Source organism: Glycine soja, chromosome 18, assembly GCF_004193775.1.
Source record: "Glycine soja cultivar W05 chromosome 18, ASM419377v2, whole genome shotgun sequence".
Taxonomy (NCBI): Eukaryota; Viridiplantae; Streptophyta; class Magnoliopsida; order Fabales; family Fabaceae; genus Glycine; species Glycine soja.
In genome coordinates, this window is record NC_041019.1 from 15496400 (window position 1) to 15521083 (window position 24684).

Sequence of the window (24684 nt, forward strand, 5' to 3'; positions counted from 1 at the left end):
ACCAAATTACAACTTTTGGTTTTTCTTTAATCATTATCCCTCGCTAATTAGTATTTTTAAGATATTAATTAAATAATTAAAAAAGTACTTAATATGTAAATTATAAAAAAATATAAAAAAAAACATTATAAATAACATAATTTTTTATTTTTCAATAAAAATATTTTTATTTTCTTAACTAATATCTTTATGATAATGGTTAACTTTTTTCATACCTACTTATGCCGGCAAAACTATGATACTTAACCGACACTACTATAAAAAGCGTTTTCTACGTCGGTGATACGATGACGGTTCTTCAAGAATCGTTTTAGTATATTAGGCGGTGACAAATTCGTAAATATGAGGTTTCTCAACGACAACGATTTCGTGAAAATCATCTTAGAATCATTGTTATTCTAAGACAGTTTTTAGAAAATCGTCTTAGAAATAAGTGCCTTTTATATCACCCTTCTCACTCTCCCTCTGTCTCTCACTCTCATTCGATTAAGGCTATGTACCACCTTTGCTAGTGGCTCTACGACACCTTCTTCTCCTCTGACCCCCCATGTCCTCACCATGTAGTCCTCTCCATCAACTACCTCTCTAGCATCTACTCCCCGGAGCCACCGTACCTCACGGGGTTCAAAGTCCTTCCGCAAACCCCAAAGCCTAGCCCTAACCCTCATCACGCCACACTTTTATCTTTTCTCCTTCTGATTCTCTTAATTGGGTTACAAATTGAAGGCCCAATGATGATGGATTGATGGGAGCCCTTCATTGAGTCTCCGAGGAACCCTAGACTCCAAATTGGTAAATCTCTTTTTGGAAAGTCTCGTGCCTAATTTCTTTGTTGGAATTTAAGGGCAGGGTTGCTGGTGATGCATTTGTTAGTGGGGTTATCTTTAGCTTAGCTTTTGACCAAAGTCTTTTCCAAGTAATTTAGAATTTTTTACACGCTCTAATTGTTGATTAAATTCTATTGTCCTTACACTGCATTATCGATTAATCATTAAGTTGATTTACTTCCAGTGTATTACGATTCATAGAAAGTTCTAAAATATTACATACTCTTTGCTTTTGTCTTATGCAACATATTTGGATGTTGATGTTGGTCTCATACATGGCCAGATAATTGGTCTTATTCTTATGTTATCTCAAACAATGCTATGTTTTGAGCTGTTATCTGCTTTTTATTCGTAGTTGCAGAAAAAAATGACAGATCTTTTAATCACAACAAAGTTGCAAACTTTTATCTCTTGGTGTTGAGGGTTGTAATTTAGATATTGTTCTTAGGAAGAAATAATCTTGACTCATATGTTGGATAGGTTGATTAGGTTCTCTTTTTGGTCCATTATAGTTTGCGGTGTTCCTCCAAGGTTTTGATCTCAATCCATTACAAACTAGACAACCTAATATCTGTTGCTTTGAAGTACTTTTATATGCTACTTTGTTATCCTATTGCTAGGAAATCTGTCGCAGGTATTTCCATGGAGGGTGATGAAGAGCTTCTGGCACAAACAAAGGTTAAAGTAGAACCAAAAAGGAATGAGTGTATGACAAAACTACCTCTAGAAAGGAAAGTAAGTCTTGTGTAACCCATCTATATGGTATAATATATAGTAACTTTGAAACATGGTTTAATTATGATTAGGATATAATATAGAGTCACTTTAGCTTTATATATATGATCTTGGATATATTTTACAGGATTTTGTAATTTGTAGTTACCACTTACCAATTAGAAGTTTTAAACTGGCTTGGGTTATGTTATATTGGGGCTTAGTGTTTATATATATATTTAGCTACCACTTACCAATTACTGTTTTAATATTCTCTTAATTAAATCTTATTCTAATTTAAAAAAATTGCTCAAGACTTAGTTATTTAATAAAAAAAGAATTCAATTTTTGTTCTAAATAATACCCACTTATTTAATGTATTTGTGCTTCAACCTGGTGGTATGACTATGCAATCAACCACGTTTAGCTGGGGCCCAAAGGAAGGTAGAAGTGATACTAGTGTTTGGACAGACACCCCTTTGGACAGGGCCAGAAAGCAAAGATGAAGTATGTATCCTCTTCCATTCTAGAATGATTTGGTTGGACAATTTCTCTTTCTTACAACTTGTCTAGTTTACTCCTTGAAATCAAGAGCTTTAAAGCCAAAATGATATTTACATGGCAGTTATTTGGAAGCGTACAATGAAGCTACTGCCCTAGCTTCAAATGAAGAGGATAAGAAAAGGGCTAGTGTGGATGCAGAGTTGGTGGAAAAATACAATAAAGCAAAATGGTCAAAAACATTGGTACAGAAGTATCAAGAAGAGGTTGCTAGCAAATCCAAGAAAAAGTCGAAGGAACTGATGGTTAGTTTCTGTCATTCTTCACTTATATTATGCTGACTTTCTTTTCTTGATCAACTATATCATAGGCTAACTGATTTTCTTTTGTACCCATAGATGCAGTATCCAGTAGGTGTTGAATACAAACATCTGCTTCAAATGCTACGAAGAATTCTAATTATGCAATTGCGTGATTGGCAAATATTTTCTGAAGAAGTTTGTACATTAAATGGCTTAATTCTTATTTTTATAACTTATACAGGTGTATATCTAATTATCTCAAGGCTAAGAAAGAAAAGGCCGACAAGAAGAAGAGAGTTAATCACTTTTCTTTCTTTTTTATTTTCAATTGCTTTTTTCTTTCCTATTTTTGTATTTTTTTGTACATTATTTCAGCTAATGAAGGTTATATTAAAATGTTAATGAATCTAAAGTATACAGATGAGGAGAAAAGTAACCATACAAGAATTTGTTGGATTGGAAATTAAGTAGAAAGTGTTAGTGATTAAGTTCTAGATTTCATGTTTTAGCATTTTGATGATAAACCAATGACTGTCGATGAGGAACTTCTGGTTAGGTTACCAATAATTATTGCCATTATATTTTGACTTGTGATTAGTTTTTGACTTCAAACTATTCACAGCAGTTGCAGTCATGGATACTGATGAGGAGTGCTCAATTGTTCTTGAATCATCTGAAAGAGATCCTTTCTTTGACAAAAATAAGGTAAAAATAAGACATTCGGGTCCTTTAGTGTTATGTTTTTTACTCTATTGTTTTTCGTTGAGGAGTTTCATATATGAGAAAAATTAGGTGACAAGCTACAACAAACTACTCCTTTTTATGTTATCATATGTGTAAAATTTAAAGTAGTTGCACAATGATTAAGCTATGCTAATATCTGCCTGTGGTTTATCTTTTCTGAGGCCTAAGCCATTTCAACTTGTTGATTGATCTGCATTATTTTATAAAAAATTACTACAAAGTAAGGGCTTTAGTCCCAAAGAACGGATATACCTCAAGTGCTCTTCAAAACTTGGCTGGATGAATACTACTGTGGAGGTCTTACTTCAGATTGCATGAATCATACAATTAAATGAGGTTACTTCCTTTATCATTTCTTGTGTCCATTATCATTTCTGAGGAGCTTGTGCATGAAATTGATATGGTATGTTTCCTAGTTGAAAATGTAGAAGCAAGCTTCATGATGATGAATCAAGTTGATTCAAGTAGTTTTAATGATGACAAAGATGATGACAAAAAGCTCCAAAGAATAATTTTAAGATTGAGTCAACAAGTTCAAGATCAAGTTTAATTTCAAGCTTCATGAGAAGAAATCAAGAAGATTCAAGAATCAAGAGAAGTTTGATTTCAAGATTCAAGAAAAGATGAATTCAAGATTCAAGAGAAGAAATCAAGAAGACTTCACAAGGGAAGTATTGAAAATATTTTTCAAAAAATAAACATAGCACAATTTTTTTTTTCAAAAGAGTTTTTCTCAAAATTTTCTAAGTTACCAGAGTTTTTACTCTCTGGTAATCGATTACCAGTTTCCTATAATCGATTAATAGTGGCAAAGTTTGGTTTCAAAAGCTTTTAACTGAATTTGCAACGTTCCTATTGATTTTTAAATGGTGTAATCGATTACAATATATTGGTAATCGATTGCCAGTGTATCTGAAAGTTGAAATTCAAATTCAATTGTGAAGAGTCACATCTTTTCATAAAATGCTTTGTGTAATTGATTACATGGTTTTGGTAATCGATTACCAGTGACAAGTTTTGAATAAAAAACAAGAGATGTAACTCTTCCAATGGTTTTCAGGTTTTTCTCAAGGTTATAACTCTTCCAATGGTTTTCTTGACCAGACATGAAGAGCCTATAAAAGCAAGACCTTGACTTGCATTTTGAGTACTTGATATAACTTTTCATATATTCTTTTACAACCTTTGAATCTCTTTGAGCATCTTTTTGAACTTCTTCTTCTTCTTCTTCCTTTGCCAAAAGCTTTATGAGTTTTTTGGTTTCCAAACTTTGTTCTTTCACAGAAAACAAAAGTACGCTATATCTTTTCATTCTCTTCTCCCTTTGCCAAAAAGAATTCGCCAAGGACTAATCGCCTGAATTCTTTTTGTGTCTCTCTTCTCCCTTTTCCAAAAGAACGAAGGACTAATCGCCTGAATTCTTTTGTGTCTCCCTTCTCCCTTTTCAAAGAATTCAAAACGACACAGTTTAAGAATTCTTTTGATTCTTCCCTTTCCCTTAAACAAAAGATTTCAAAGGACTAACCGCCTGAGATATCTTTTGTTTCCCTTCACAAAGTTTCAAAGGACTGACCACCTGAGAACTTTGTCATAACACATTAGAGGGTACATCCTTTGTGGTACAAGTAGAGGGTACATCTACTTGGGTTGTTGTAACTGAGAACAAGAGAGGGTACATCTCTTGTGGATCAGTTCAAGTGGAGGGTACATCCACTTGGTTGTTCAAAGAGAACAAGGGAGGGTGCATCCCTTATGGATCTTTGCTTGTAAAGGATTTTACAAGGTTGAAAAGAAATCTCAAGGACCGTAGGTCGCTTGGGGACTGGATGTAGGCACAGGTTGTTGCCGAACCAGTATAAATTCTGGTGTTTGTCTTCTTCTTCCCTACACTCTTTAATTTCCGCTGTGCACTTTAATTATCGCTTTTACTTTTGGTTAAGTTTCAATTATTGTTCTTTACTTTCTTAACTTTGTAGTAAAAGCCTAATTAAATCTAGTAACATTAAGAAGGTTAGATTTTTAATTAGTAAAAGTTCATTAATAATTAATTTAACCCCCCCTTCTTAATTATTCCGAGGCCACTTGATCCAACAGAAAAAAGTGAAGATAGTTTATTTAAAACTTCTTTAAGAAACCTATTATTTGATAAGGATTGGCACATCCATTGTAGGTGACATTATTTCTTAAAATAAGTAGAAAGAGAGAAATGACATTATGTTCTAAAATTTCAAAGTCAACAATGAAGCTTTAAACTAGCTGTTGTTGATGCCAAGAATCAATAAGAGAGAAAACTACTCTTAAGAAGCTTCAAACTAGATTTCTCTCACACTTAATTTCTGTCTTTTAGTGTAAGTAGTTCGTGAGACAGAGTACAGTTGAAACCTACAACATTATATATTTCTTATTATGTTTTTTTATATTTCTATATATATTTAATATATATCATGTTGTACTCGTATCCTAGTTTTTGAGACAACTTCCTATGTCTCTAACTCTCTATTCAATTAATTAATTAGTTTCAATTTGCTGATTATTGTCTCCCCTACCTTAATTAAGATCATCAGATCTTGTATGACCCTTTAATGTAGTGATCTTTGTACAAGTGAAAGGGCAAGGAAAGAGTTGACAAATTTGGTGAAGATGTCTTTCATTATTGGCTGCCTAGGTGATGATGTCTTTCATTATCAATCCATGAAATTTGGTGAAGGTCCAACTTCTGGAATTCCAGTGCATGTTGAGTTGACAAATGCTACAGATAATCCCCACATTGGCTGATTCTTTGTATGCAGATGTTACGAGGGAAATAGAAGTAAACATCATTTACTATGACTTTTCCTTGCCTTTTTTTCCTTTCCATTTTTCTCGAACTGCTTATGTAGGTGAGATGTCAAAACTCAAAACTAATACATGCTAGTATATATATACTACTGCTGCTAAAACTAAAATAGTTTAGTATCGTAGGTATAATTCAATTTACGTATAGTATATATATATATATATATATATATATATACTACTGTTGCTACCACTATATGTAATTAAAAATAAACTTGCATATAATATATGAAATATAGTGTAGTTTATACCATTTACAGTTTTAAATCGCAGGCAAAAAATTGCAAAACATGAAGCATTTGGTGGCAAGTACAGTAGTGTGACACGTAACCTATACTCTACTCCATATCTATGTCCTTGGATTATGAGTGAGTGAGTCAGCCATAAGCATCTTGGTTTCCCTCCCACACCATTATTATATGTCTAAGTTGCATTTGTTTAATCTTAAGCTAGCAAGTCACAATATCACCCATTTTAATATATTGTGCATCGTCACCTTATTGATTATTATAATAATAGTACTTTGTGATCCAAAAAAAAAATAACATGTATAGTTAAGTGTTGGTTCTCAATTCTTGTTCTTAAGTTATGAACGTATTATTAATTATATTATGGAGATGGCGTGGATAGGATATCCTGACGTACGACACGTAACATGAAAAATCTACTGAACATTATTTATGTAAATAAATTAATCCATATGAATGTTCTAGAAAGTACTAGTTTTTATATCACCATTCATGTTATTTTTAATTTGGCACACTTATTATTAGTGGTTCTTTTTTGTTTGGTACGCTATTTGAAAAGTATATGACAAATTAAGGCTTAGGCTTTGCTAAGATATTGGTTGAGAAATTAATAAATAGAAAAATTTTAAATTAAGAGTAGAGACATGGGAGTTTGATCCTGAAGCAGACACTCCAGAGGAACGGGCCCAGGTTGAAGCAGCTTGTCAACATTTCTACCACAACCGCTTCAAGGCCAAGCCCTGTGCTGACCTCCTTTGGTGTTTTCAGGTACCCTACCTATCTATTTCCCAACTTAATTTAATTACTCTCTCTTTTATTCTTTTTATTTATTTATTTATTTGTCGTACGTGTAGGTTCTCAGGGAAAATAACTTCAAACAAACAATTCCTAGTGTGACTATAGAGGATGGAGAGGAAATCACATACCAAAAAGTCACAAGTGCCATCAGAAGGGGCGCACACCACCTTGCGACACTGCAGACCACTGATGGCCATTGGCCAGCTCAAATTGTAGGTCCTCTCTTCTTTCTTCCTCCTTTGGTAAGTACTCACTACTCAATATCTATCTAATTATAACTACATTAGTTTACCATCTGGTCAATTAGTAAATTTAGAAATGGAAGAATTCTTATTCTAATTGTCATACGGGAAAACGCCAACGGTCGAAAAAACTAGACGTGTTTGTCTTTTATTAATTTGATCTCATAAATAACAAAACTAAATTTATTATAGGCACGTTCATAGCTCCATTTGATTCGAGTATTGCTTAGGAGTAAAACTAATTCAAATGAATCATACTATTGAATCGTGTTAGTGTACAAAAATGCGCATTCACCTTACCTACTTTTATGTTTCTATTGTAAGCTACTTTATGTTACTTCTGCATTGATTAATAAAATCCTAAACATTTTTTTTTAATTATTTGTCTCTTTAATTTTACTATAGGTATGTTTTACTTTCGAAAGTAATTTTTTTTAGTCCCTATAGTTTACATTTTAATTTTCTTTTAGTCCTAGTTTATATTTTACTTTCTCATATTTTAATTATTAAATAGAAAAAATCATTGGTGCATTCTCTCTGGTTAAAGATTGGTTTTGGGGGAGAGATCCCAAACTATTGAAATCTTTAGGGGAGAAACTTGCATTCATTCTTTCTCTTCCTAACTTGGGTTCACTGATCTAGTGCTAAGGGAGATCTCATGAATAAAATCTTATCATATCTTTCTCTCTGTCTCTAATTTTTGGACTAGTATCAAAGCTCCTGATCTAGGGATTCTTTCATGGTGCATGCAAGAAAGGAGTCCAGATTGAAATTCTTGGTGAAGGGGGTTTGATCTTGGGAGAAGAAAATGGAAGAAAAGAGACAACATGCAAGGAGTGTGAGGAAGCAATGCTTTCCAAGTTTATTTTGATGATGCCAAAGACTCAAGTCAAGAATCAAGAGTCAAAATAAGTTTTAAGAATCAAAGAGTCGTTCAATCAAGAATCAAGATTCAAGTGAAGAATCAAGATTCAAGTAAAGATTCAAGAGAAGACTCAAGATATGCAAGAACTTCAAGAAAAGCATCGAGATAAGTATAAAAAGATTTTTTCAAAAGAAAAGGTTGAATAGCACAATTTTGTTCAAGAGAATTTTTCAAAGAAAAATCTTTTACCAAGAGTTTTACTCTCTGGTAATCGATTACCAGTAGCCAACATTCTTTTCAAACTGATTTACAAAGCATTAATCGATTACCATGATCATGTAATCGATTACCAATGTTTTTGAATGTCGAGATTTCAAATTTCAAGAGTCACAACTTGTGCTAAAAAAATTTCAAACTTGTGTAATCGATTACACAATATATGTAATCGATTACCAGTGTTTCTAAACGTTTTGATTTTTAAATTTAAACATGAAGAGTCACATCTATTGATGTGTAATCGATTGTACTATGATGGTAATCAATTATCAGTGACTTATTTTGAAAAATAAATTACCAAAAGTCACAATTCTTAAAGTGACTAGTTTCTGAAGATTTTTTAAAGAGTCACAACTTTTAAAGTGACTAGTTTTCAAAAAGAGTCACAACTTTTAAAGTGACTAGTTTTAAAGAAATTGCCAAGAGTCACAAACTTTAACTTGAGTCATCATATGACTATAAATATGTGACCATGGAACAAATTTCAATTTGAGAGATTCCTTTCATTCTAAAAAGAGATTTCTTTCATTCATTCAAAGCATTCTTCTAAGAAGTTTTTGTTCAATACTTTCTTTATTCAAGAAAAGTTCATTGGCCAAAAACTTGTGCTATTGTTCTTCTTCATTCATTCTCTCTCTTGCCAAAAGAATTCAAAGAACTAATCGTCTAAGAATTCTTTTGATTCTTTCCTTCTCCTTCATGCCAAAAGAATTCGAAGAACTAACCGTCTGAGAATTCTTTTGATTCCCCAAACAAAGAATTCAAAGAACTAACCGTCTGAGAATTATTTGCCCAAACACTGAATTCAAAGAACTAACTGTCTAAGAATTTTGTGTAAAAAGCGGGTAGCTTCTTGGTTGTAATAGTGAACACAAGGGAAGGTACATCCTTTGTGGTTCACTTCAAGTAGAGGGTACATCTACTTGGTTGTTCAAAGAGAACAAGGGAGGGTACATCCCTTGTGGATCTTTGCTTGTAAAGGATTTTACAAGGTTATTGAAAATCTCAAAAACCGTGGGTTGCTTGAGGATTGGACGTAGGCACAGGTTGTGGCTGAACCAGTATAAATCTTGTGTTTGCTTTCTTCTTCCCTACTCTCTTTACTTTTCCGCTGTGTACTTTTTATTTCCACTTTACTTTTGTCTAAGTTATTGTTTCTGTTCTTTACTTTCTCATAGCTTAGTAGTAAAGCCTAATTGAATCTAGTAACATTAAGAAGGATAATTTTTAACCAGTCAAGACACGTTCATAATTAATTCAACCCCCCCCCCTTCTTAATTATTCCGATGTCATTTGATCCAACAGAGTGGAGTGACAAGGAGTTGTGTGTGGATGAAGAAGATGCTAGAAGAAATTCTAGAAGGGTTATGCCTAAGTCTTGTCTTCTGATGCGTCATATCTTGTGTTGACCAATCTTAACTTAGCTTTCATCTTTTAAAGCTCAACAAGTATCATCTTGATTAATGCCAAGAACTTTATTTCTTTTTCCACACTTTAGTGACTTGGGGGAGGTTTTTCACAAATATAAGATAGAAGTAAAGTTTTAAAACTTATAATATCTACCCACTAACATGATTTCCTAGTTTTTATGAAAAGAGTTGTTTTGCAGACCACAAAGACATCAAATTCAGGTTTTGCTAGATTAAGTATTTATGTTAGTTTATATATAACCGAATCAACACAAAGCTCATTCTTTTTACTACTGTGGTTGTTGGGTTCTCCATATAAGTGTGATTATGTAGGTTACTATACCATCAATATTTCAATTTGTTTTAGAACTTATTTTCCTGTTCTGTTCATTTTGCAGGACAATCCCATTTGCCTGGAATCTTATTATAGCTGGATATGTTGAACAATCCATATATGGGGTAGGCACATGCTGCCTTTTGAACTCACTATTCATATTTCATTGTATTACCAGAGTTGTAAATCTTGCTTACAAGAAAACTTCACAATTGCCAGAGTTTGTACAATTTTATAGGTAGTGGTAAGCACATTAAGTCTCCTGTTTATCGGGAAGCTGCTTGAACCAATATGGGGCTCCATGGAATTCTTTAAATTTATCTTTGTGGTTAATCTTCTAACTTCAATATGTTTATTCATCATTGATATTGCCTTATACTACATTACAAGGATGGAGAATTAGTTGTATGTATATAAAATCTATTACAATCTTAGAGGATATTTTCTTTCTGCTGCTCATGATGATTTGTCATATTTTTCTTTCAGAGTATTATATTTCTCCCTTTCCACACCTTGTGCTATATTTTGGCTCTCCATTTTTAAAATTTTAAAATTAAAAGCTAAATGGAGGACCATTTGAAGTTTTATTATTTGTGCTCTTTTGGCTTTGACATTTAGAAAACATTGGAATAGAAGTTCTGTTTTGGTGGTCCCCTAGACTTCCAAGTTACTTGTTTTCTAGGCTATCTGTTAAATCTTAAGAGACATTCAGTTTTCTATATCCACCTTGAACAAATATTCTTTTGATCTTAATACTCTTTTTATTGTTTTTATAGTTCCATGGAAATATGTGAGTTAGAGAATAAATTTTTTCTATGTCAATGAAACAATGTTTTTATAATAATATGTGAAGAGAGTGATCCATTCCAAACAATTTCAAGTGTCAATGAGACAATGATTAAACTAATATTACAATGTCTTTGTGTACTAAGGGATATAACATTGTAATGACAACCAGTCTATCATCTCATGTTCTTGTTGGATATTTTTCATGGGCTGTTGTTACAGTTGCATTCATTTCCAATTGTGATGCTCGAAATATGCGATTGCAGGCTCTTGAAGCCCTTGAAAAATCTAACATCAAGATTGACTCTTATGGTGGTTGTCATAGGAACTCTGATGGAGGTATAGTATAATAATTTTTATAAATCTATCTAACTATAATATCTGTTAGGAATCTTTTATCCTTGTTAATATTATTATAGATGTTTTCTTGTCGAAATTGCAATTGCAGTATCCCCCTTTGTGCTTGGCATTGTTAAGTGTTTCTTTGTTTAAATCACATTTCTTCTACCTTTTAGATGATACTCTATTTACTATAAGTAATTGCACTTTATATATTAATGCTTGTTTATTTTGTTTGGAAAAAGAGGTAAGAAAGTAATTAAATAGCCAATTTTAGACATTGAAAGATTGTAACATGGTTCTAATGTGCCTGCTAAGGCTTCCGAGTTTCTAGGGATAAATTTTCTTTATGTCGAATACTTTTCTAATTTTCATTGGACCTAATAGCATGGACTAAGCACAAATTGACCAATGACCTTATGCTAAAATATTGTCATCTATCACTATATATTCTTATGGATGTTGCACAAATTGACCAATATTATTATAGATGTTGCACTAAAGTTTTTTTGTTTTCAATCAACTGCTCCAGTCTTATGAATGAAATTAGAGGATAGAAGTATCTTGAGAATAACTTTAGTCTACACTCCTCATTATTAACTTCTTTAAAAATGTTAAATTTAAATTCTTTTGATTTAATTATGCATATCTTCTTTATAATTATAATTTTCCCCCTCCAATATATTTAGATTCTACCTGAATTGGTTATGCAAAAATCCCTAATAATTTTAAATTTTTATTATTTCAAATATATATGTATTTTTTTAACTTTACCTAAGCTTGAAACACTTGTGCAATGCGCAAGATACCTACTAGATATAAAAATATAAGTCCCATACCTTGCCATATTGGTCACTAGGTGAAAGGCTCTAATGCCTTTTTTATGTTCACAACTCAACATTACGAGTCTTAATTATAATTGTTTTTGTGTAAAATTCGACAAAGGTCTGACTGATGTATGATTAAATTGATTTTTTAGGTTTTTGGAAATTAATCCCCTGCTTATGTTAATGACTTCCAAAGTTCCAATGATAATGTGATACTGCTGTTATTTTCTAATGAGTATAATTGTGATTATTATTTTATTCTATTGTAGTGGACAAAGTGGAAGCCTTGAAGCACTAAAAATTTAGCTTAGCATTTGAAAATTCTAGTGAGGAAGATTATGTAATTGAAAAATTATTCCAATCCCTTGTTGCTAGTATGGATATATATTTTATCTCCATTCTCTTGCTTTCATTTACTCTATATACAACATTATCAATGTAACACTAGATGTTCGTGGGCTATAGGAACACTTGCATCCCATTTGATTTTTTTAAAAATCTAATTCCATAAATTTCCAGGATTTTCTGTTGCAGAAAGGCAATTGCCAAAATTTAGTTGGATTTGAATGCTTAATTTGGAATAACTTGATCGATATCATTGATTATAAGTTGTTCACAAATAAATTTAGGAAAATATTTCTTGAATACATGGTATCAATGTTTTGATGTTCAAATAAAGAAATTCTTAAATTTTTTGATAAACTAGTCCTTTTTTTATAGTTCTAGGATAGAGTAAATGTTGTTTAGTTATAATTAATCGTTACAAAATGCTTTGAATTTTACACACTTGAATATGATCTACTCTCAGTGTCTTGAGTTCATTCCTTCAAAGTAATTGGCAATATACTATGCATTTGTGAATGATCTTTGAAACGATAAACCAAACTTAAAATAGTGTGCAAGATACATTTGGTAATGGGACACTTTTGGCATAAATTCAAGAAATTATACTGTGAATGATGTGGATAGTTACAATAATTCAAAATATTTTTAATTTTTTTTATAAAAAAACACATTCTAAGACGGTTCTCCAAAAACCCGTCTTAGAATGTAGACATTCTAAGACGGTTCTCTAAAAAAGAGTCTTAGAAAGTGTACAATTCTAAGACGGTTTTTAGCTAAGGACCGTCTTAGAATGATATCTTTTTCTAAAATGATTGTCTACTGAATCGTCATAGATGTTAGGAATAATTCAAAGTTTAAAATAGGTTGTAAACTGTTAGTTAGTTAGAAAATTGGTTGAGTTTGTTTCTCATAACCAACAATAGTTACTTTTCACCTGCTATATAAGCAAGGTCTTTTCTGTAACTCAAGATAATCCTTTGATCAATATACAATTCTATTAATTCCTTCAAACTATGAGTAATTGTTAACATGGTATTCAGAGCTTATACGAACCTGACTTGTGAAGATTAGAAAAAAAAAAAAAGCAAGTTTTTGTTGACACCAAAAAACCAAGAGAAATCCTTTCTTCTTGAGAGTCTTTTTGTGAGAACTGTGACCTGTGAGTGATTCTTCATTATTTTTCACCATCATATCTATGACTGTGGTGGCTGAGTTGAGTTCTTGGCGTTCAAGAACGTGTATAGAGGAACCTCTGAGATAGCAACAGAGTATAGGAAGGTGAAGAAGGATCAAGGTGCAACATGGCTGGCTCAAGCAGTATCATTCAAGGATCCTTACCTGTTTTCAATGGAAAATTGTTTGATGATTGGAAAGTCAAGATGCTGGAAGTTTATGGCTTCCAAGATGTATTCGAAGTGGTGACAATTGGGTTTGAAGATCCTGGAAAGAATGCCACTGAAGAACAAAAATTGGCCCTCAAATAGCAACAAAAACTTGATTGCAAAACTTGATTTCTCATCTACCAATGTGTGAACTCCAAGATTTTCAACAAGATCTCGAAGGCCTCTACCTCTAAGGAAGCATGGGAGATTTTGATTAAAACATATGGTGATGGAGAAAAGAACAAGAAAGTGAAACTACAAACTCTAAGAAGGCAATATGAACTGCTTTGCATAAAAGAGAAAGAATCGATTGCAGATTACTTTGATAGGATTAGAGAACTGGTCAATGCCATGAGGTCATGTAAAGACAAGATCTTTGATGAACAAGTGGTAGACAAGATCTTGAGGACTTTGCCACCACGATTTGATCATGTGGCTATTGCAATTGAAGAGTCAAAGAACTTAGACATCATGGAGATTGAAGAATTGTAGCACTCTCTTAAGGCACATGAAATAAGGATCAATGAGAGAAGATCCAATCAAGAACAGGCACTTCAGGCACGATCGACTTACAAAGGAAAAGGAAAAGGACCATGGAAAGGAAATAAGTCATGCACCAATCAGAAACACCAAGATCAAGGATCTAATGCAGGTAGTGAATCCTCTAAAGGAAAGAAAAGTGATCAATCACAGAAGTGAAATGATAGCTCTAATGGCAGCAAGGAATGGAAGTTTAGCAAGAAGAAAGTGAGATGTCACAATTGTCAAAAGCTTGGTCATTATGCATGGGATTGCTGGCAAGGAGAGGGTGCTAAGAATAAGCCCAATAATCAGCCAAACTTGGCACAAGATGAAGGATCAGATTCTGAGGTTGTAATGCTCATGGCAACCACAAGCAATGAATCCTCCAATGACACTTCATGGTACTTGGATTCTGGCTGTTCCACTCATATGACAGGGAGAAAGGAATGGTTCATCAGTTTGGATGACTCATTAAAGAGCAAAGTTTGTTTTGCATATGATAGCAGCCTCATTGTAGAAGGCATTGGCAGAGTGGCTTTTAGAGACACAAATGGAAAAGAAACAATCATTGAGGAGGTTCTATATGTGCCTGGCCTAAAGACAAACCTGTTGAGTCTTGGGCAACTACTGCAAAAGGGATTTGTCATGACAATGGAGGACAATTGCCTCAAGGTATTTGACAGAAATCAGAAACTTGTCATTCAAGAAAATCTGTCTCAGAACATGACGTTTTGAATTGGGATGAACATTATGAAGCAACAGTGCTTTACAACCTCAGAGAATAAGGAGGAATGGCTGTGGCACCTCAGGTTTGGTCACCTCAACTTCAAGGACCTGCACCTACTTACAAGCCACAAAATGGTTGAAGGATTACCCCAAATTGTAGTCCCTAATGAGGTGTGCAAAGAGTGTATTGAATGCAAGCAGACTAGAGGAAACTTCAACAAATTTGTTCCTACCAAAGCAATTGAGAAGCTACAGGTCATCCATTCTGATGTTTGTGGCCCTATACAGACAGAAACTCCTGGAGGCAGCAGGTATTTCATCTCATTCATTGATGATTTGACTAGGAAGATCTGGATTTATCTGATTAAAAGGAAACATGAAGTCATAGATGTCTTTAAGAAATTCAAGTGCTTAGTTGAAAAGCAAAGTGGAAAAATGATTAAGATTCTAAGAACTGATGGTGGGGGTGAGTATGTGTCAAATGAGTTCAAGGAATTCTACGAAAGTGAGGGGTTAATTCATGAAGTTACACCACCTTACACACCTCAACACAATGGTACAGCTGAGAGAAGGAACAAAACTCTGTTGAACATGGTGAGACGCATGCTTAAAATCAAAAACCTGCCAAGTTTCTTGTGGGGAGAAGCTATATCAACCGTTGCATACACATTAAATAGATCTCCCACTAAGAGATTGATAGATATTTCACCAAAAGAAGCATGGACTAGAACCAAACCAAGTGTTACTCGTCTAAGGATATTTGGGACAATTTGTTATAAACATGTTCTTGATCAGTTAAGGAGGAAGCATGATGATAAAGGCATGCCACATATTCTAGTTGGTTATCACTCAACTGGAGACTACAAGCTGTATGATCCAGGAAGTGGTCAAGTGTCCATTAGCAAGGATGTTATCTGTGATGAAAATGGAAGCTGGAATTGGAATTCAACCTCTAGTGAAAGTCAATCCAGGATATTGTTAGAAGAAGAAACACCTTCAGCTGCACCAACTGTTAACAAAGTTCTTGGCATAAGAAGATCATCAAGGACAAGTCAACTGCCATTACCTTTGAGGGACTATGAGTTGTTTGAAGATTCAGAAGTCAACTCAGAGGGAGAATTGGTTCATTTTGCACTCATAGCAGAAGCTGAACCTATTGAATTTGACAAAGCAGTGACTAATGAGATGTGGTTGAAAGCTATGAAGAAGGAGCTTAACTCTATAGAAAAGAATCAGACCTGGAATTGGTGGATCCTCCTTCAAATAAGAATCCTATAGCACTAAAATGGGTCTATAAAGTGAAAGTTAACCCAAAGGGAGAAGTGGTAAAACACAAGGCCAGACTTGTAGCAAAAGGTTTTTGCAAAAAGCAGGAATCGATTATGGTGAAGTCTATGCACCAGTAGCTAGAATTGAAACTATCAGTTTTATTGTAGCCATTGCAACTAATGCTAACTGGTCCATGCATCAACTAGACGTGAAGTCTGCCTTCCTCAATGGTCCAGTGGAAGAAGAGGTTTATGTGTTTCAACCATAGGGATTTGTAGTTAAGGGTGAAGAAAACAAAGTGTACAAGCTGAAGAAGGCTTTGTATGGCCTTAAACAGGCTCCAAGAGCTTGGAATAGGAGAATTAATAGCTTTCTATCACAGATTGGCTTCAAGAAATGCACCTCAGAACATGGAGTTTATGTGAGATGTCTTCAAGACAATAAATCAGAAACATTGATTGTATGCCTATATGTTGATGACCTTTTGATTACTGGTAACAATGAGGAAGCAATTATTGTATTCAAAGGTCAAATGATGAATGAATTTGAGATGAGTGATCTGGGACTCCTCTCCTATTTCCTTGGAATGGAGTTTAGAATGACTCAATATGGTACAACAATGCATCAGTCCAAGTATACACAAGATCTACTAAAGAAGTTCAATATGCAGCAAAGCAATCCAATAGGAACACCAGCAGAGGTTGGACTTGTGTTAGAGAAGGAAACAGATGAAGAACTAGTTGATCCTACTCACTATAGAAAGTTAGTTGGTTGCTTGAGGTACTTATGTAACACAAGGCCTGATTTAAACTTCAGTGTTGGGCTAATCAGTATATTCATGCAAGAACCAAGGCAGTCTCACTTGCTAGCTGCTAAGAGAATTATGAGATATGTTCATGGGACAACCAATTTCAGAATTCTATTTCCAAAAGGTGAAGTTGACACAGGACCAGAATTGATTGGATATTCTAACTCCGACTGGTGTGGAGATAAAAATGACAGAAAAAGCACTACAGGATACATCTTCTTTTATGGAGGAGCCCAGTTTCTTGGTCCTCCACCAAGGAACCAGTGGTAGCGTTGCCATCTTGTGAAGCTGAGTATATTGCAGCCTCAGAAGCTGCATGCCAAGAAGTGTGGCTGGATGCCCTGATGAAGGAATTGCAACTGGAAAAATCATGTAAAGTGAAGCTATTGGTAGACAATAAATCTGTCATTGATTTAGCAAAGCATCTGGTTTCTCATGGAATAAGTAAACACATAGAAACAAAGTTCCACTTCCTAAGAGAGCAAGTCAACAATGAGAAACTAAAGATTGAGCATTGCAGAACTGAAATTTAGCTTGCAGACATACTCACTAAGGCTTTGAAGCTAGAAAGATTTAGATGTTTAAGAGATTCCATTGGAATTGTTTGTGCAAATGCAAGTTTGAATTAAGGAGAAGTGTTAGGAATAATTCAAAGTTTAAAATAGGTTGTAAACTGTTAGTTAGTTAGAAAATTGGTTGAGTTTGTTTCTCATAACTAACCGAAATTACTTTTCACCTGCTATATAAGCAAGGTCTTTTCTGTAACTCAAGATAATTCTTTGATCAATATACAATTCTATTCATTCCTTCAAACTATGAGTAATTGTTAACAATAGAAAGTGCAAACTTTCTATGACGTTCAACGTCGAGTGCGTATTTTAACTGACATAGAAAGTCTTTTTTATAGAAGTGCGAGAAAAAGAGTGAATTACATTTCCTTTTTTTAAGAGATACTTAAATTATATTTTTCTTTTATTTTATTTTAGAACATACCCACTTTTTCAGAATAAATATAAATTAAACTATTTAATTCTTATATATATATATATATATATATATAAAGCAAATTTCTTAGTTGTGATAAAAAATTATAAATGTCTTTCTAAATTATATTTTATTTATACTAAGTTTTCATATTACTAACATTTATTATTGATTTGTAATATTTTATAAAATAGAATGAAGTTTTGAATACCTTACTTTAAAAAATTTATTTCCACCCAAAAAAACTTTAAAAAATTTTATTTCAAAATCTTTATATTTTTTCTCTTCTATACACAAACTTGATAGTAGATTTTCAAAACTAGCAGTCAATTATGTCGAAAATTATAGCGAGAGAAAAAAAAAGACTCTATAGAGTTCTCTTATATTAAAAATTGATTTAAATGTAACTGATATTCATCTTTCAAAAGTTCTGAATGTATACTTTAAAATAAGATGAGAGAAGTATGACCTAAACATTTCCCAAGAGAAGAAAATGTAGTTTATTGACTTTATTCTAAGAGAAAGCAGTTAGCTAGTTAATAATGTAATTTATCTTTTACTCTAACAAATGCATTAAAATTAATTGATCGTTTTCCCTTCCATTTCAATATGTATATCATCATTTTCAAATAAATTATTTTCTTTTATTTATTATTTTAATGCAGTGATTATTTTTAAATTTCTTCTTCATTTGTTAAAGAGAGTAATATTTTGTAAACGAATGATGTTTAATCAACTTCTGTATTATAACTTTAAATATTTATTTTTAAAATTATGTACTCATATTTATTTTCATTCTCCCTGTACCAAAAAAAACTAATTTTTCTTTAATTAATTCTAGTCAAATAGTTTTATAGTTTCATAAATTATTTTAACTAACACTTATATTTCTTCCATAAACATTGAGTACGATAAAATATTTGCAGGTCCTTTTTCTATTAGCCATGATTACCTATGTGGATTAAATGACACCATAATGTTCTATCCTCAATCACGTTTTATCGACAAATTATTCACTTGTAAATTCTTCTTTAACTATTTGGTTATAATTTGTTCACGGTCTACATTTAAGTTATCTTTCATCTTATCTCTCTTCTTATTGGGACTTTTACACTTTTTCTTTACGCATGTCCAAAACCGTTGAAACAAAATTATACCACATTTGTTTGTAAGAAAAAAAAAATACCATATTTTCTACGTTTATGCCTTATTCTGAAACCTATTGTAAAATAAACTTTTAAATAAGTTATCATGAAAGTGATACTCTTATAACGTTTAACCAATTTATTTTTGTCCTGACTCATGCCTTAAGTAATAATAATTTTAGTTTTCATAGTTTACAATTTATTTTACGGACATAGGCAGTTATTTATTTTTCATTAATTTTTTGTTAATTAACGAACATATTTAAGGATATTTAATATCTATTCAAAAACTTTAATATAAAATAGACCTTTGAAGATAGCAAACTTAAAGGAAACCTACAATGAATAACAGATTAAATTTAAAGCTTGAATTTTTTAAATAAGTCAAACTTATAATATTTATACATAATTTGTCGTGCAAACTTCCGGTTATATAATCTTGTCTAGGAAAGTGGCAGTACGTATCTTGCTGTATGAAAATATAAAATTAAAACGAAATTTCCAAAACAATAAAGGAGCTACACAATGTATGTGATAAAGTTAGGTATCCAAATTAAGAAACTATCACGAGTAAGTAATTCAATATTGCGAACATTTTTCCTTAGTTTGTAGTCGCATTCTATGCATTCAATCTGCCTTGTATTTGCTTCACCTACGAGTACCCATCTAGGATATTTTTGGGGCCTGAAACAAAAATTAAAAAAGAAATCCCTAAATAATGGAAATATATATATTTCATACATAATTTATCGACAAAAAATTTCATGAATTTATAAATTCAACCATAAAAAAATAATACATAAAACTCATATATTAAAAAAATCACAAAAATGAAGTTAATATTTTTTTTTCTTCAGATTTCTTAAAAGTTATGAGACCCCTCAAAATGGGATATGAATTGTGGATCACCTTACACATGTGTCCAAAACGACATTGTCATCTACCATAAAAGGAATCAGCTCCTTACTCTTGACAAAGTTGCTTTTTTGAACAAGGGTTCCCTCTGCCCTTTATGTTCAAATGAGTCTGAATCAAATGTTCATTTGTTCTTTTCTTGCAGGAAATCTCTTCAAGTTTGGGCTCACATTCGTGATTTGGCTCCTTTCCTCAGGCGTTTCATTTCTTTACAGCGCATTACTGACTCTTTAATTAGGGGCAGATCCACATCAGGTGTTCAAGGAAAATTACGTTGTCTGACTATAGCAATTACAGTCTACTGCATTTGGCTGTCTAGGAACAAGCTGATTTTTGAAGATTATCAATTTTCTGTCATAGAGGTTATTAGCAAGATTAAGTTTCTTATGTATAGACAAGCGCATCTGTTGCATTTGTTTTAGTATCTTATAGGTCTTCTTGTATTAGGGAGACTTTTGATTTTCTTTAACTGCGGGGTATGCCCCATTTATTATTGTATCATTTTGAGTTTAATATAATTTACATTTTTTCCCAATAAGTGTCATATGCATCATCAATCTATATACGTTTTTACTAACCATTGTTCTAAATTAGTGTTACACGAGGAATAGTATGTTTGGATTTTCAAGGAAAAAATTTAAAATTATGTTTGAGAGTAAAATTGATCAGTTTGAGATTATATCTAATTAATTACTCTCCAAATATAGGTTTAAAAGTAAAATTTTGTCTTAAAACTTAATTCCGGAAAAAAATAAAACTTAAAATACTTTTATAAACTTAAGTTTACAAATTTAAATCTAACCTAAATTTAAATTTGTAAATTTTAATCTAAGCATGAACTTGTTTTAAAAAAAATTAACTTTGATAATCATTGCTTACCTATCAAGTTGATGGGAACAGAACATTAGCCTAAATATCTCGAGAATTGAAGATAGTGAAGTTATACCAGCAACCAAGTGCTACTAAACCAACAAACTTGTTAAACTTAGAAGCCAGTTTGGGTGTAAGTGATTTGTGTTGAAATTTTTTATTTCAATAATTAATATGGGTTAATATTATAAGATAATTATATTAGTTATTTATTATTAGTGATTGTATTTTATGTGATCAAATTAAGTAAATTTATTAGACAACTAAATTAGAGGATATGAACTTAAATGAGCATATGTCAGTGATGACCCATTAGGGATAATGAAAATCCTATTAGGTTAATATGTTATAAGAAGGATATGATCCCAATATACCGAGCCGTCACATATAGTTTCTCTTCTCCCATCTGAAGAGTTACGAATGTCCTATTAAGGAATAAAGAGGTTCCGGTTGAGGATGAACGATGAAGCTATCGGTTACGCTGTTAGCTGGTTATCCGCTCCGTAACAAATCCTAAGAAGAGTACATAGATCAGAAATCACCTACGGATTCAGGTTCCACTGCGTATGTTTGATCAATCATTATGGATCTAGGTATTCTTAAAACTCTTCTTAATAATCTAACTAATGTGTTATTGGTGGTTATATTGGTATTTTATAAGAATCCTTTAAAATTCCAACAAGTGGTATCAAAGCCACCATTACTATTAGATTATTAGAAATTAAAGTTTTTTTTATATTTTGCAATAGACTGGTTTATAGGAATTGGGTTGTTTTTTCCGTTTCGTAACAAAAAAATGTTGCTTTGTTGTTTTCCTGATCATGGTTTCTGACGATTGGCTTTTAACGTCATCTAATCATGTATTGATTTGTTTCACTTCGTTTTGGATAAAATTTGTGCTTCACGTTTCTTGTAATGCTAATAAATTAAAGGAGAAACATTATTATATGTTTTATTTATACAACTTTGGTTTTCTAACATAAGAGCAAATTAAAGTTAAAGTTGAAGTGAAGTTTCTCAGTCTCCAAGGTGCATTGCACAAACATCACAAACATAAATCAGTACCAAGAAAATATTTTTTTATGAATAATATTATTATTTTATTTATATAAAATCTTTTAAAGATTTCTTTTAGGAATTTATACATGTTTTTTTAATTCCTTTCATAAATTTGTGATAACGTTATTTACGGATGTAATATTTACTTGAGGTATTTTAAGTATAAATCAATGATAGTATTAAATATAATTTAAGGAAATGATATTTATTTACCGTAATTAATGTTTTATATTTTTTTTGCTATCATGAGTGAGTTTAAATTTAGCAGTAACAGATCCTTCTCATTTATTTGTATGTATAGTATTTTTTTAATTAAATTGATTGACACGATATATTGCAAAAGTAATCCTTATTGTGAAAATTGATTTAATTAAAATTGCATAGATTTTGTATGAAATTATTTATGCGAATTATGTTCGGCCCAAAGGAAGACACAATTTGATCAAATAATATTTTGTACCTATAATGATAAATGTGTGACAATTATAAAGGTATTTTCATGTGAATAATAATCATTACAAAGAAATGCTATTATTTGACAAAATTTATTGTCAATATTTAATCATTGCATTGAGAGTACCAATTACAAATTAATTTAACTAGGAATTAATGTTTTGTTAGGTATCTTGTGATGGGTCTGTTCTGCAAAATATTTGCATGTTTTGTTATATATATTTTTATATAACTAAATTATATTTGAAAGTTGTGTAATTTTAAGACCTCTCATTTATTATATTAAATTGTCTTGTATTTTTTTGGTTAAATTGATTGAAACAACATGTTGCAAAAGTAATCTCTATTGTGTAAGTTTGTTTGATTAAATTTACATGGATGTTGCATGAAATTATTCATGCGAATTGTGCTCAACCCGGAGGAAGACACAATTTGGCAGAATAATTATATGCTTGTGATGGTAAACACGTGGAGATTATAAATAGTATTATTTTTCATGTGAATAATAAAATGTTCAAATGCAATCATTATTTGGCCAGAATAATCATATAAGTTTTCCATGTGAACAATGAAGTGTCCAAAGACAACCTTTGTTTGACAGGACTTATCATTAATGTTTGATCAATGTGTTGGGAGTACCACTTGCAGTCAGTCTTTTTTAATCCAAAGGTTGAAGATTAATGGTGTGCTAGGTATCTTGTTTGGGTCTTGAAATTTATCATAAAGATTATTTGTGCATTGTATGTTTATTGTTCTCTTCTTTAATTGTTGTTGTTGCTACTACTATGGTTTAAATTACTCATATTATTTAAATTTCAAAGTTGCATGTATAAAATTGAGTTTGAGTGGAGTAAGTTGAGAGTTGAAGATATTGCATAATTTTTTTTTTTCTAGAGAATAAACAAGAGAACAAAATAAAGAATTTTCTTTTTGCTTTTGTAGGATGAGACATATAAACAAAAAGGTTCCATTTACACTATTTAGTGTGTGAAAATGGTAAACTTCTCATTTTTGTTTGTTTTAAAGTTAATTTAGTTTTGTACTGAAGGACGCCAGTAGGTAGATTTTGGTTCTACTACTCACAAAAGCATGTCTATACGATGCTACCTATGGAGTCATCCGCCAAGTGATAATGAAAGATTCTTCTATGCGAATGATGACATAAAGTTATAGTTGAAGCTATGAGAGCTTTTATGTTGCTTTAAAAGACTCAATTTCATTTGAATTTAGTTGAGACATATATTAAACTATTTATTAAAACAAATTTTATTTCTAATTTGGAAAAATTCAGTTATTTTTGTTCAATTAGAAATAATAAAGTTAGTCACTCATGTGATTCAAATGTTGCAAGTTATGAGTTTTTTTTATGGATATTTGAGTGTTCCTATTGCAAACATTTTTTGAGTGGTACAAAAATTAAAATTAAATGAGAATTTTGTTATTTTATAACATAAGCGCTTAAGTCATATCTCTTAATAGAGAATTTGAATGCTTGTGTTATAGGAAATTCTGGATCCTTTATATTAGTTGGATCTTATAGTCTATATTGAGTATATAAAGGAAAAATAAACAAACAAAATGAAATTCAGGTGCTGAAAGAAATAAGGATGTCATAGAACTAATACATGCATGTATTTGTGTTCTATTCCTTATGGATTCATGGAATGAACACATGTATTTTATTATGTTCATGGATTATTCCTCTTTATTTAAATTATGAAAAGTTTTGGCCTCTAGACATTTAGTCTTTGAAAGATGAAGTTGAACTTCAACTAAGAAAAAGAAAGAAAATTAAGGTTGTCAAATGTGACCGTGGGGAATACTATGATATATATGACAATTTTTGGAGTCCCCCATGTGTTTTTCTTCAATAATTGTGAAATTGTTTTACAACATGTAATGTTAGGCAAACCTAGCATGAACAAAGTTGCAAAATGATGAAACTAGACTTGTATACATATGGTAAGAAGTTTAATTCTTCTTTAAGTCGTTTTGGGGAAAGACATTAAAAAATGCAATTTATATTCTTTTAGGGTACCAATTAAAGTAGTCACTACCCTATAGGTACGAGTCAAGGAAATTTCAACATTAGGCATATATACATTTAGGGATGTTCAGTCGAAGCAATGTCTTATAGGTTGTATGAAGGTACGTTGGAC

At 31.9% G+C, this 24684-nt stretch overlaps 1 protein-coding gene across 1 annotated transcript; it reads left to right on the plus strand.

Annotated features, from left to right (window-relative positions):
- The first annotated feature begins 14297 nt into the window (after nt 1-14297).
- On the plus strand, nt 14298-15031 carry LOC114396997. The gene is made up of 2 exons (XM_028359142.1): nt 14298-14426; nt 14546-15031. Exons 1-2 carry the CDS (start codon nt 14298-14300, stop codon nt 15029-15031), a joined length of 615 nt encoding a protein of 204 aa, XP_028214943.1.
- The last annotated feature ends 9653 nt before the right edge of the window (nt 15032-24684 follow it).

Bases quoted from the DNA above. Each gene is read 5' to 3' on its own strand.
- LOC114396997 (XM_028359142.1), top strand. From the start codon at position 14,298: ATGAGAGAAGATCCAATCAAGAACAGGCACTTCAGGCACGATCGACTT. The intron at 14,427-14,545 runs GTAGTGAATCCT...AATTGTCAAAAG, and splicing joins AGATCAAGGATCTAATGCAG to CTTGGTCATTATGCATGGGA.